A 14,175-nucleotide genomic window follows, 5' to 3' on the forward strand; every position below is an offset into this window, starting at 1 on the left:
GTACTTGAGTGCAGGCAGTGAAAATGAATCATTTGATGAGGAAGAGCTGACAGAATTTAGCCCTCATGTGAGTTGGCTCACCTAGTGTATCTCTTTGTCCTCTCACTCAGCTATGGGCCCCCAGATGCCTGTAGGAGATTACACAACACTTAGCCAGCCCTTCAGAAAATGCTTTTGTTCTATGACTAGCTGAAGAGCATATCCTACTGCGTATCCAATTTCATGGCTGTAGGAAAATTGTAAGAAAGGAAAACAATGGTGAGCATTTTTAAATAATAAAAAGCTGAAATATTTGTGGTTTGAATAATTTCTTATTCATTTTTACAAGGTCTAATCAATTTAGGGGATGGCTCTCTTTTCTGCAGGACCAAGGGGTAAGGGACACACACAGCCTAGGCAGCAGCCTAGAAAGAAGACAGACAGAGGGACAGAGGGACTGGAGTGGGGAGAGCAAGCCAGTAATTAGAAGCTGAAGTGCCAGAAAACAGCATAAGACTTGTACCACAGGTGGGTATGTGTGACACCAAATATGGAGAAGTATTAGAGTGTTGGCAGGGAGTGTAGGAGTGAGTTGAAGATAAATTGTGTAGCAAATCTGCGGCTTCCCCCCTGCTATGAGGTAGAGCACTTTAAAATGTACCCTGTCATGTTCATATCGGATTGGACATGGCATAAGTGAAGGTGAATTCATAATTTTCAAATCTTGTCTTAGAACAATAATTTATGCACCCTCTGACTTTAGGCAATAGTAAACCTTCAATAAATGTTTGCAGTTGAAATTCTGCATGAATCCAAGATAGCAAAACCAAACCCACTGCCATCAAATCAATTCTGAGTCATAGTCGAGTTGTCCATAGGGCAGAGTGGAACTGCCTCATAGGGTTTCCAAGGACTTAAATCTTGAAGGAACTAGATTGCCTCATCTTTCTCCCATGAAGCAGCTGGTGGGTTCAAACCATTGACCTTTTGGTTAGCAGCCAAATACGTTAGCCACTACACCACCAGAGCTCCTTGGAGCAAAGATGAGAATTTAAAAAGTCACACTCCATCCCCATCCTTTTCTCTGTCGCTGGTATTTGAAACACACGGCCTTGAAATAGGTACATGTACTTCCCTTGCATAGAATAAGCCTCTGTTTTGTTTTCGTTTTTTTCTTTTTCACTCACTCAATTTTACTAAACCTGCTCCGAAGCTTCACACAAACCTCCAGACCCTCACATGCTGCCTTTTCCTCTGTCTGCTTTCTTCCTTCCCCTATGTCTGGACTTCCTGGGGTATCACCTCCAGCAATCTAATGATCAGGGGAGGCTACTTTTTTTTCTAATTCTGTTATGTTAATTAACTTCTATTTTTTATAGATAAAGCAATAGTGCCTAGACTGTGGGCTAAAGAGTCTGTAGGCTAAAGGCTAGTTTAGCTGGCATACTAGTTAAACTGTTGTTGTTGTTATGTGTCGTCAAGTTGAACCCGACTCATGGTGACCCCTCTTTGGGTTTCTGAGGCAGTATCACTATGGAAGTAGATTGCCCAACCTCCCTTCCGAGGAGTGGTAGTTGGGTTTGAACCTCCAGCCTTCTGGTTAGCAGTCAAGTGCCTTAGGCACTACATTACCAGAACTCCCACTAGTTAAAACTACTACATCACAGACCAGATAGTAGTGGCTATCTTAATTGCAGGCATAATGCCCAGAAGGAATTAAGTCCTCTAAATTAAGTCCTCTAGACCTAAAATTGTTAAGTAGAAAATGTCACTATGACCTTTTTCCAATTTATGAAAACTCCCCCACCACCTCTTCCTCCAGCTAGTTCTATCATCAGAGGCAACCAATGTACCAATGTTTTGTGTATCTTCCACATGTTTTACACATATACAAACAGATATACACAAAAAATACATACATATTTCCTCCTCCGTTTTTTTAAATACAAAATAGCAGCATAGTATACAGAGTATTGTATATATTGTTCCATGTCTTGGAGATCACTCATATGGTTGTGTTGTTGCTGGGTGCATGGAGCCGATTCTAAAGCACAGTGACCCCGTCTGACAGCAGGAATGCCCCACAGGGCTTTCTTGGCTGTGATCTTTATGGAAGCAGATCTCCAGATCTTTTTCCCATAGAGCCACTGGGAGCATTTGAACTGCCAACCTTTGGGTTATCAGCTGAGTACTTAGCCGTTGTGCCATCACAGCTCCTTAATTAGTTACTAAAATTTCTTTCATTGTGCATTCCAAATACACAAAATAGTCCGCATAGAGATCATTTCTCTTTCTTCAGTTCTTGGCAGTTAATTTTCATCCATGTTTTCCCCTTGCTGGTGAATGACTTCTGTCACAGGATGGCTCAGTCACATTCTTTGAATCACCTTTCAGATAAAAGATCATCCTATTGAGCATTAGTGCTTTTGCCTGGAGGCTTAAGTGAACAGCTTATGTAATTGGGCCTCCACAAGCACATTGGTTTCACACTACTGCTAATTTAAACCACATCCTGAAAGAGGTCTTTTAAGGTCATGTAGAGTGGGGACTCTTAAGAAATCTCTCTTCTAAGGCTGTGGCATGTTTTCTCATTTCAGAAATTAGAATGAACCGAAGCATTCCTGTGGAAGTCGATGAATCAGAACTGTACCCAAGTCAGTTGCTGAAAGCAATTCCAGAATATTCCCTGGGAGAGGAATCAGCTCCAACTGCTCCAAATACAAGGGACATGGAACTCACAAGCTTGTCTGCACTCCAGACCCCTCACTGTTCCTCAGGAGAGGCTACTCAAGCTCACTCGCCCCTGAAACTTGCAAATCATCAGTGGCCTGTGTCCCAGCAGGCCACCTGCCTACACAATACAGTCCTGGAGGAGAGTGAAGACAGCTTCTGCAGGAGACACACAGACCTGGGCAAAGATTTTCCCTCAGGCCCCTCTGTGGCCAGTGAATCTGACTCTGAGTTAATGATTGGAGCCTTCCTTCCAGAACATCAGTTTTCATTTATAGAAAAACGTAATCAATGGCTGGGATCTCAGCTTTCAGCAGCTTCTCCTGACACTGGCCATGACTCAGACAAATCAGGCCAAAGTTTACCTAATGCCTCAGCAGACTCCTCAGGCAGTGGCCAAGAGACAGTGCAAAGGCCCCACAGGAACCCAGCAGCCCCAGATCTGCCTACTATCGACACTGGGTATGACTCTCAGCCCCTGGATGTCCTAGGCATCAGGCAGCTGGAAAGACCCCTACCCCTCACCTCTGTGTGTTACCCCCAGGATCTCCCCAGACCTCTCAGGTCCAGGGATTTCCATCAGTTTGAACCTCAGAGGTATCCAGTATGTGCACAGATGCTGCCTCTCAACCCTTCCCCACATGCTCAGTGGAACTATCACTACCATTGTCCTGGAGGTCCAGACCACCAGGTGCCATGTAAGTGACCTCTACGTTCTGGGCTGGGTAACTGAGTAAACGATGGTCTTCCTTCAGGATGTAGGGAGGGCATTCTGCTTCTCATGGGCACTTTCCATGTGGGGTGAGATTTGCAAAGGATCTTCTTGTTGTTAGGTGCCATTGATTTTGACTCGGAGTGGCCCCATGTAACAGATTTGAACTACTCATAAGATTTTCTAGGCTATAATGTTTATGGAAGCAGACTGTCAGTTCTTCTCCCATGGAGCTAATACATGGCTTTGAACCACCAACCTTTCAGTTAGTACCCAAGCGCTTACCTGCTGTCCCACAGGGCTCTTCACAAAAAGTCTTAGAGGAATGCTTTGTCTAACTCTAAAACCTGTTCCACTTAGAACCTCTTTCTCTAGGGACCTTTAAGGACAAAACAGAGTCCTCCATCTGGGTTAGTTTCACTGAAACCTGCCTAGAGTCAGGGAGATGACCCAAATGACCTCTAGAAAACTTACTGTCCTAACTCTTGTGTACATGAATTCTTTCTCTTCATGTCTCTTCTCCATCTTAAACTTGACAGGAAGAGGGGCCTTCCGTCAAAATCTCAGAAGGTGCCCAGAGTGTCACTAAGACTCTGGGTATTACATGAAGATCAAGTTGCTCCTATAATTTTGTTGCTTAAACTCCTTTTGGGACTTGAGTCGTCCTCATCTACCAGGCACTCCAGCCATAACCCGAAGCTGGTACTCCCCCAGACTTGTTAAGCTGTTTCTTGCAAACTTGTTAACGCACATTTTGATGCACTTGCCTGTGCAACTTCTTCTATGCAAGATGTTCTTCCCCTTCTTGTGCATTGACCCAGTTCTACACATTTCTTAACAGCTTTATTGAGTTTCCATACCCTAAAATCCTACCATACCATAAAATTGTCACTTCACCCATTTTAAGTGCATGATTCAATGAATTTTAGTATATTTACAGAGTTGTGCAACCATCACCAACCATCAAGTGTCCCTCTGGAAACCTCAGACCTCAGTCCTGTCTCCCTTGTGCTCTGCCTCTGTCTCAGGACCCAACACCAGTACGGCATTTGCTCATGGACTTGTCTGCCTCTCCTTTCAGACTTGGTTTTGCATGTCAGTGATGGTGTTTCTTTTTTTCCCAAGTAATAATCTCTTCTTATTTGAAATCTTTACCCCTGTGCCTGACATTGGCTGGTTTCAGAGTACTATTGGCTGCTGCTATTGCTGTTTTTAGGTGCAGTTGAGTTGATTTTGACTACTAGCAGCCTATGTGACAAGAGTTTAACAGCCCAATGGTTTCTTTCTAATCGATGATTACCCAGCACTTAGCACAGTGCCTGACATGGTACTAAACTCAGAAAATTATTTATGAATGAATGAATGAATAATATGTATCACTGCTGTAAGAATCTCTGAAAATGGTTAAAGCCTCAGATAGAGATAATAGGTCCATTATAACAATTAATGTCAAGTTTCTGCTGAGACAACTGGAAAAACAATGGATTTTTCAGATGCAACGCAGGGTTGTGAGATGTGATTATTTTTCTTAGCAAGTAAGTATTGTACAAAAAAGCAGTTCAAATAGTGTAAGAAGAGTCTGACCAAAGGGCTGGTACCAACCTTTAAAATACAGAAATGATCACAAAGGCTGTAATCAACCACAATTATAAAGCTTCCAAGGAACCCTAGTGGCACAACAGTTAAGCACTCAGCTATTAACTGAAAGAATGAATAGGGGTTTAACCCGCCCAGCAGTTCTGGGGGAGAAAGATCTGGTGATCTGCTCCCATAAAGATTACAGCCAAGAAAACCCTAAAGGGGCAGTCTTACTTGGTCATATGGGGTTGCCATGAGTCAAAATCAACTCCAGGCACCTAACAACATCATAAACTTCCCTAAAGTGAATGAAGCAATTTAGAGTTTGAAAAGAGGAAGGGTGTGGAGGTAGAGAAATTTAATTTAATTTGATTTAGAAGTGCTTGGAAGAAATAGATAAGGAAGACTGAGCCAGTAGCTGGGGAAACAGCAAGACTTAGTGGGAGGGACCCTTGGCTAGAGGGGGAGAAAGAGCTCAGGAGGCCTAACATTAGGCCTAGGTTGAAAGACGCCTGGGAAATCACCTGATTGGGATGCATGGACCCCTGCTGCTCTGCGGGCCCAGTAATAGAAAGGGAGAGGCGGGTGAGTTCCTTAAGTAGGAATCACTGAGGACTCCAGAAGGGCAAGTCCAAGGCTGCGTTGATTTCTCAGTGATTTCCAGGTTGGAAGGAATAATTTTATGAGAATAGTACCAGAAGGCTGGCGGTTCAAACCCACCAGCCACTCCTCGGAAGGAAGGTTGGGCAATCCTACTTCCGTAGTGATACTGCCTCGGAAACCCAAGGAGGGGTCGCTATGAGTCAGGGCTGACTCGACGGCACATAACAACAACAACAACAACAACAGTACCACAAACTATTTTTTAACATTCTATCATCATTTAAAAATATTTTTTCCGATCATGAAAGTAACACTCACTTACCCCAAAATTTGATATGTACCAAAAGCTTCAAAAAAGAAAGAAAAAAAGTATCTGTATTTCTAATACCCAAATATATATAATCCGTCATTAGGGTTCTGGCATATTCTAGTGGGTTGGTTTTTTTCCTTGCATGCATATTAAAATTAAAATTAAAATAATTTCCAATATTGATCCATGTACTTCTTGCAACACCATTTTAAAATGCCTCGTAGTATTTTATCAGAAAGATCTACCAAATTCTATTCTCAATAGCTGGACATTTTAAATGTTCCCATGTTTTTGTTTCAATTAGCGATGCCATGGCATACATCGTGTGCCTAAGTTTTATCTGCATTTCTGGTTAAGTCTTTAGATTTATATGTAGAAAGTATGTAGAAAGTAGAAGTGTGACTACTTAGTCAAAAGCTTTGTGAGGAAAAAAAAAGCCTCAAGTCATTGCTCCTACCAGCAGGAGAAAGCTTGAGCATGATAGACCAAAAAAAAAAAAAAAAAAAAAAAAAAAAAATTCACTGAATGTTTTAATTGGAATGTCCCAGGAAGATCTTCCCACTTCAAAATATTTTCTCTATTGAAGCCTGGCATGGCACCATTAGTGATCCATTCTTTGGAGGTAAGCATTGTCCTCTGTAGGTATAAAAACCCACTGCCATCAAGTCCATTCCAACTAGTAGCCAGGGCCTGGGTTGTTTCCTGGTCAGGGAACCCCTCTAGGTGTTGTTGTGCTCTGGTAGCATAGTGCCTAAAGCACTTGACTGCTAGCCAGAAGGCTGGCGGTTCAAACCCACCAGCCACTCCTTGGAAGGAAGGTTGGGCAATCTACTTCCGTAGTGATACTGCTTTGGAAACCCAAGGAGGGGTCTCTGTGAGTCATATCCGACTCGACGGCACATAACAACAACAACTACAATACCTCATACCGCCTTTATTTCATCAGATTGATCTTCCCTCTGTCTGTGTGTTATTTCCTTCTATTGATGGTGGGAGGTAGGGCTGGGGGAGAGTAAAACCTAGGACCCTGGGAGTGAAGAGAAGTGATGAAAAGCAGTAAAGAGAGAACTTGGACTCCAAAAAAGCCCAAACTCACTGCTGTCGAGTTGGTCTGGACTCAGAGCAACCCCTCCTTGGGTTTCCGAGGCAGTAAATCTACGGAAGTAGATTGCCCAGTCTTCCTTCCCAGGAGTAGCTGGTGGGTTTGAACTGCCAGACTGGAGAAGGGAATAAATCACAGAAGCAGCCAATGTGCACATGAAACCAAGCTTAACCTCACTAAATTTAAGACATACAAAGTTTAAGAAGACAGCTTTTTCCTTATTGTTTTTGTTGGGTGCTGCTGAGTCTATTCGGAGACATGGAGATCCCATGGACAGAGCAGAACTGTGCCATAGGGTATTCTTGGCTGTAATCGCTACGGAAATAGATCATTGGGCCTTTCTCCTGTGGAGCTGTTGGGTGGGCTCAAACAGCCCACATTTTGATTAGCACTTAACCCTTGTACCACCAGGGTTGTTATTGTTATCAATGTTATTGTTGTTGTTAAGTGCTGTCAAGTTGGCTCCAACTCGTAACAACCCTACGACAACAGAATGAAACCCTGCCTGGTCCTGCAGCATCCTTACAATGACTGCCATGTTTGAACCACTGTTGCAGCCGCTGTGTCAATCCATCTCATTAATGGTCTTACTCTTTTTCACTGACCCTCTATTTTACCAAGCATGATGTCCTTCTCCAGGGAATGGTCGCTCCTCATAGCATGTCCAAAACTCACTGCCGTCGAATCAGACCCGACTCATAGCAACCCTCCTTGGGTTTCCGAGGCGACATCACTATGGAAGTAGATTGCCCAACCTTCCTTCCGAGGAGTGGCTGGCGGGTTTGAACCGCCAGCCTCCTGGTTAGCAGTCAAATGCCTTAGGCACTATGCCATAACATGTCCAAAGTAGGTGAAATTAAGTCTTACTATCCTCGCTTCTAAGGAGCATTCAGTCTATACTTGTAGGACAGATTTGTTTGTTCTTTTGTCTTCCTTATTCATTGTGCAGCTTTCATATGCATATGAGGCTATTGAAAATACCATGGCTTAGGTCAGAAGCACCTTAGTGACATCTTTGCTTTTTCACAATTTAAAGAGGCCTTTTGCGGCACTTTTTAACACTTTAAAGACGTTTTCTGTGCTCTTATCAAGCATGCAAAAATCAAACTCTGACAACAGCCACTGTCAGTGTGGTTCTGGGGAGATGAAGCATTCCCAGGCACTCTTGGTAGGAGTATAAACTCACTGCCATCGTATTGATTCCGACTCATAGCAAACCCCATAGAGTTTCCAAGACTGTAAATCTTTGTGCAAGCAGATTGCCTCATTTTTCTTCCATGAAGCAGCTGGTGGGTTCGAACCACCAACCTTTTGGTTAGAAGCCCAATGCCTAACCACAGCACCACCAGAGCTCCTTTGGTAGGAGTGCAAACTGGTAAAATTTTCTAGAAGGCAATTTCACTATCAAAATTTTAAATGTGCTTCCCCTTTGGCCCAGCAGTTTCACTTGTAGGAATCTATCCAATAGAGACATTAAGCAGCAAATAAAAATACATGAACAAGGATGTTTATTAAAGCATTGTTGTATTCAAGTAAAAATGGAAAAAAATAAAATACCTATCAATAAGAGGATGGATAAGTAAATTGTGCTTTATTTATACAATGGACTATTAGACCCCCCATTAGATAAAGTACACATTCTCACATAAAAAGATTACGTGGAAAAGCAGAATGCACTGTTAATCTTATATGTTTATTTTTTTAACCACATATGTTTGTATATATAAAAAAGTCTTAAAGGGTTACCCCCAACTGTTAATGGTGATCATGGAGTAGGGGTGGGGGGAGGAGAGAATGAGAAGAGAGGAAGAGATTTTCCTTCTAACTTTCTATGCTGTTGTTAAAGTATACATATAAATATATTTGTTACAGCAAGCATATGTTACTTTTATAGATGAGGAATAAAGTTTTAAAAAAAAATAGTAAGGAGAGAGATCGCATGAAACACTGGTTCACCCTAATTCACTGTGGGTGTGCCTTGGCCTTGGCTCCAGGGGCGGCCTGGCAAAGGGTCAGGGTTTTATCAGTTCCGGCAGGGAAGTCGGAAGCTTATGGCTTTTCCTCAAGACACCGTAGCGTCAGAATATTTACGAAGCCTCCAAGCATCCATGCTTCCCATGAAGGCTGCTGTGAGGATTAAATGAGATAATGTATTAAAAGTGCTGGGAAGGTGGCTGGGTGGCAGAAGGGCCTCAGGAACTAGCGGCTCTGAGGATATTATGATGATGATTTAAATGGGGCTGCAGCCCAGCCCTGCAGAGTGCCCCTCTGCTTCTCTGGCACAGGTTTTAAGCATCCAGGGCAGGTGTACAAATGCTTAGTTTCATGTCAGAGCTGGAATTGCACTTAATTGCCAACAAAACCTCTTCAAAAGAGCCGTTCACCTACGGGTACTTGTGCAGTTGGAAACCATGGCTACGTGCTTCTACTTGGCTTTAGAAGAACATTACTTTCTTACCCGTTAATGAAACTATAAATAAATAATGACCACCATGCAAATAGCGTATCTTAAGCTTTTTGTAAGATAAAACAAAAATGGCTACTGATCATCCCCTTCCATGTAAAAAAAAAAAAAAAGAAGAAGAAGAAACTGAATAAGCCTATGTTCCCCCTTCAGCCCACCCCTTGGTGAAGTCGGCTTCTTATAGTTTCAGAATCCAGGGTGCCAACTGAGGGCCACCAGAATGGACATTGTGGCTATGTAATCAGGCAAGACCACGTTGACAATATATTGGAGAAAGAGAAGGAATTAAATCTAGAGAGGCTTTATTGCTTTCTCTACCAAGTAGACTGACTAAAATAAAACTGTGGGCACATGCCTACCATTACTTATGTGCACAAAAAAAAAAAAAAAAAAAAAAAAGCGGTTATTTGTGTGCTAGAATATGCCTGCACAATTAAAAGTATGGGAAAAAAAAAAAGCCAGATGGAAGAAATGATAAGAAAGGAGTTGTCTTTTAGGAACCACAGCTGCTTCCAGCTGTGGAAGTTCCTGTAATAGTTTATGTTGGCCATTTTGTCTCCTGGCTAGATTGTATTGTATCATTTTTTGAGAACTTGAAAATCAGATTTTATTTTCTTTCTCATAAACTATTTTAATACCATTCTTAATAAGGAAGAAAAATGTTTGAGCGTTTTGAGTGATAAATGGAAAACCTCTTTTAGCATTTGGCTTACAAATTCCAAATGGTAAGAGGCCCAGTGACATGAAGACCGTGTGTGACTAGGCCAAGAGGATCATGAGACTAAAATCCTACAGTACTGGGCATCCATTTATGATTGTGCAAGGTCTGCATTTTTGTTTTACGATTAACACTGCCTCAGAAATGAGGAGAGAGTGCCATGCTAACCGTTCATTTGTCTATCACATCACCCACCTTCCATTCCACATCTACGGAATAAAATCCTTTGATGGAATTTTAGGCACTGGGGACAAGCCAGTAGGGGAAGATATTTTTACTGAGTGATTCTTAAGTCTACCATGTAGGTGGCTGCCGACTTGTATGCCTCCCCTTCTCACACTAACTCGTGTGGGTTTGTATTTAAAAACAGACACCCACAGACACAGATTTTCTCTCTCTCTCTCCATTTATTTTGAGCTACTCAAGGGAACTATATCCAAGTTATCTTTGTTCACTAAGTGCCTAGCTATAGAGGTTCAATAAATATTTGTTGAATGAATTAAAACAAAACCAAACAAAACCTCTCTATTTACTGAGGAAAGGAGTGATGTCCAATCAGGAGTAGAACCTTTACCATGCCAAGCCCTGGAAAGTCCATCTCTAATTACAAAGAGCCCTGGTGGTACAATGGTTAAGCACTTGGCTGCAAACAGTGGAAAAAAGACATGTGATCTGCTCCCATAAATATTACATCCTAGAAAACTCTATTGGGCAAGTCCACTCTGTTACATGGGGTCACCATGAGTCAAAATCGACTCAATCGCACCTAACAACAACAATTGTCTTACAGGGGAGGGAGGGGAAGGAAGGAGGTCAATGGAATTTGGAAGCAGAAACTGTTCATTCATTTAAAAATTTATTCAACAAATATTTGCCAGGTCCTGTGCTAGGCACTGGTTGTCCAGTGGTGAATACAATACACAGGGTCCTTGTTTTCATGGAGTTCATAGTTTAGCAGGGACACAGAGAAGTCAAAAATCGGCAATCAAAATGAGACATTATACATGCTATAAAGGAAATGACCAGGTGTTGAAGTGGACATTAATAGAGTAACCAAAGAAGTCCTCTTTGAGAAGTTGACACCTGAACTGAAACCTAAAGGTTGAGAGGGAGCCAGCCATGTGGCAAACGGGGTGAGCATCGCAGACATAGGAAGTGCAGAACAGGGGAGAAGGTGGAGGAAACAAGGAGCTAGTTGTAGTTGAGGTACCAGAAAGCCAGCCAGCCGAGCAAGAGCTGGGGGAACAAGGAGAGAGTGACCTGCTGTGGAAACAAAGGATCCAGCAGCTATGGTAAGGAATTTTTCGATCTTACCAACAAAGTTAAACTTTTCTTTTTGTTGCTGGTGTTAACTGCCATCAAGTCAGCCCCTAACTCACAGTGACCCTGTGGATGAGATGCTGGGATCCACAGGTTTTCGTTGGCTGATCATCAGAAGTAGACCACCACACCTTTGTTTCTTATCTGTCTTAGTCTGGAAGCTTCACTGAAACCTGTTCAGCATCACAGCTACACGTAAGCCTCCACTGACAGGTGGTGGCTGCTCATGAAGCGCCTTGCCCAGGAATCGAACCCAGGTCTTCTGCACAGAAGGCAAGAATGCTACCACTGAACTACCAGCGTTACACTTCTTCAGGAGAACAGAATATTGACCTCTACAATCCTGATTAAGGAATTTAGTACTTGGGATGTAGCAAGTGCTTAACAAACATGAGCCATTACGTGTATATATCTCTCCCAGCAAAACTAGCAAATCCTGGTCATGAGAGTGCAGAGGAATAAACCCTGAGCATTAAAAAGATATGTATTTACCTGACGATCAAAATTTTTTTTTTATCAACTTTTCCATACAACCAGGCAATTCCCCTACGAAAAGGAAAATGTGTTTTCATTGATCCACTGATAGATATTCAATACTTTCTTTGTTTTAAAACAATCAAAGGACAGCATGGAGGACTATATATCTGTACCCTAATTTAAAAAATCATTTTCATTTGCTCACATAAACCAGTGCAACTTTTTACCACAGGTGGCCATTTCAGAAATGAAAGTTGCAGCTAATCAAACACTTAGCCACATGCCTTAGTGATTTTAATGACATGATTTGTTGCTATGAGACAAAAACATGTTGTGCGAGAAATAATCTGTTAAAAATTATATGACCTTGATTCAAAGGCTTTTGATTAATAGCACTAACATCCGCTTTCGGGAAAAGAAACAAACCCTATGATTAGAGCTTGGTAGTCCTTTTAAAGCAAATAAAACATTATTAGCCACACATTAATGGCTATGGAACACATTCAAAGCTTCATTTGAGTTACTTTCAACCCCTATCTCGCAAAAGCTTTTCCTGACCACTGGCAAAGCTTCTCCTTTTTCACTTTGTCTCTCTCCTCTCAACCTTTCAGAAGGAGATGCTGATAAAAACCCACCAAAATGAACAGCAGATGAGAAGTAAACAGCCTAGAAGACCCAATTAGCCAGTAGATAGATCATGTTGGTCTAAATGACTTCTCTTTATCTATGTGTGTTCACTTGGCTTTCTGACTATTTAACCATTCCGTCATTAGATATTTATTGAGCATCTACTATGTGCCATCCCTGTGTTGGAGACATAGTAGCAAACAGACAAGGCCCTGCTTTCACAAAGTTATATTGTTATAGGGAGAGCAGTCAACAATAAGTTGACAAATCAGTAAGAATCACATGATAAGTGCTATGAGAAAAGTAAAATGAGACGGGATAAGTTAATTGGGTGATGGGGTGGACCTCTTTGAAGTGGTGATATTGAGCTGAGATCTGAATGACAAGAAGTTAGTTTGTAAAGATCTAGGGCAAAAACATTCTGGGCAGAAGAGATGGCAAGCTCAACATCTCTGATGTGGGGGCAAGTTGGGGTGTTGAAGACAAAGAAAATGGCCAGTGTAGCTGGGTGTAGCGAACTAGTGAGCATGTGGGAGGTGAGATCAAGAAGGGCAGGGGACCAAAACTATCCCCTAAAGTCTTTGAACCGAAAAATAGTTTATCTTAATAAGTAAAATATGTCTGCCTTAAACATTGTGCTCTTTTAAAGAATTATCTATTGAGATCAAGTAGACAACCACAACTCGAAAGTTTAGACAAGAAGCTTAGGGAGCAGTGGGTTTAAGTCAATGGTGGTAGAACAGTTTGGAGAAGGACAGCAAGAATGTGTGTGTAACTTGAAGAACATAATCAGTGTCGATGAGTTGTTCATGTAGAAATGGTTGAAATGACTGTGTATGTTTTCACCATAATTTGAAAAATAAAAAGAAGGCAAAGGCCTGATTGTGCAATCGTGCAATCATGCAGGGTGGGTTTTAAGTGCAGTGGGAAATGTCTGGAGAGCTGTATCTAGAGCTGGGGTTTGTGAATGTTGCACTCACGTAGAGCTCTTCTAAAAGCAGGTCTGGCCCCTGCCAGGTGACCTGATGGCAGCTGGGAAAAAGGAGCAAGTAGTGACCTGCTCTGTTGCCATGAAACAGCATTTGGCACTCTAGACCCCCTGGATATTAGCCTAAGAAGGCTGTGAAAGAAGAATCTATGTGTTATGAAAATCCCTGTGGCCCCGTTTCCTAGAGCTGCCTTAGAGCTGTACTCCATGAGCCAGGGGCTGGGATAGGCCCAGGCAGATCCTTTTCTCCTCTTCCTCTTTCTAATGTCCCTAATGTCCATCATAAACAGGCCTAAGTAACAGCAAAACAAGGTCCTGAGTCAGGGCCAGCAGACAGCCTGGGCTGGAAGGGCATGGTCACTCTTACAGGGGAGAAACATGACAGAAAAGACCCAGCTGGTGTCAGAGGTCAAAGCAGACACTACATTGACTCCAGGGACTCTGACCAGCCTTGAGAGACAGGGTTAGGCCATTTCTAGGACCACCCAGCTGTCTCCTGAGTCTCAACAGTGGGGACCTAGAGGCAGCCACACTAGTAAACATGCACATTACTTGTCTTCTCTTCTG

The 14,175-nt window shown here is 42.4% G+C and overlaps 1 protein-coding gene across 1 annotated transcript in view; it reads left to right on the top strand.

The window, feature by feature from the left end:
- Positions 1-2,584: 2,584 nt before the first annotated feature.
- The window catches only part of TRAF3IP2 (TRAF3 interacting protein 2), a 36,165-nt gene continuing 24,574 nt past the window's right edge, over positions 2,585-14,175 (top strand). Inside the window, exon 1 of the mRNA XM_007940790.1 lies at positions 2,585-3,407. Within this exon, the coding sequence (XP_007938981.1) occupies positions 2,585-3,407 (823 nt within the window). The remainder of the gene's footprint in view (positions 3,408-14,175) is intronic.

Source organism: Orycteropus afer, unplaced genomic scaffold (genome assembly GCF_000298275.1).
Source record: "Orycteropus afer afer isolate SDZICR_OR568_19922 unplaced genomic scaffold, OryAfe1.0 scaffold00072, whole genome shotgun sequence".
Taxonomy (NCBI): domain Eukaryota; kingdom Metazoa; phylum Chordata; class Mammalia; order Tubulidentata; family Orycteropodidae; genus Orycteropus; species Orycteropus afer.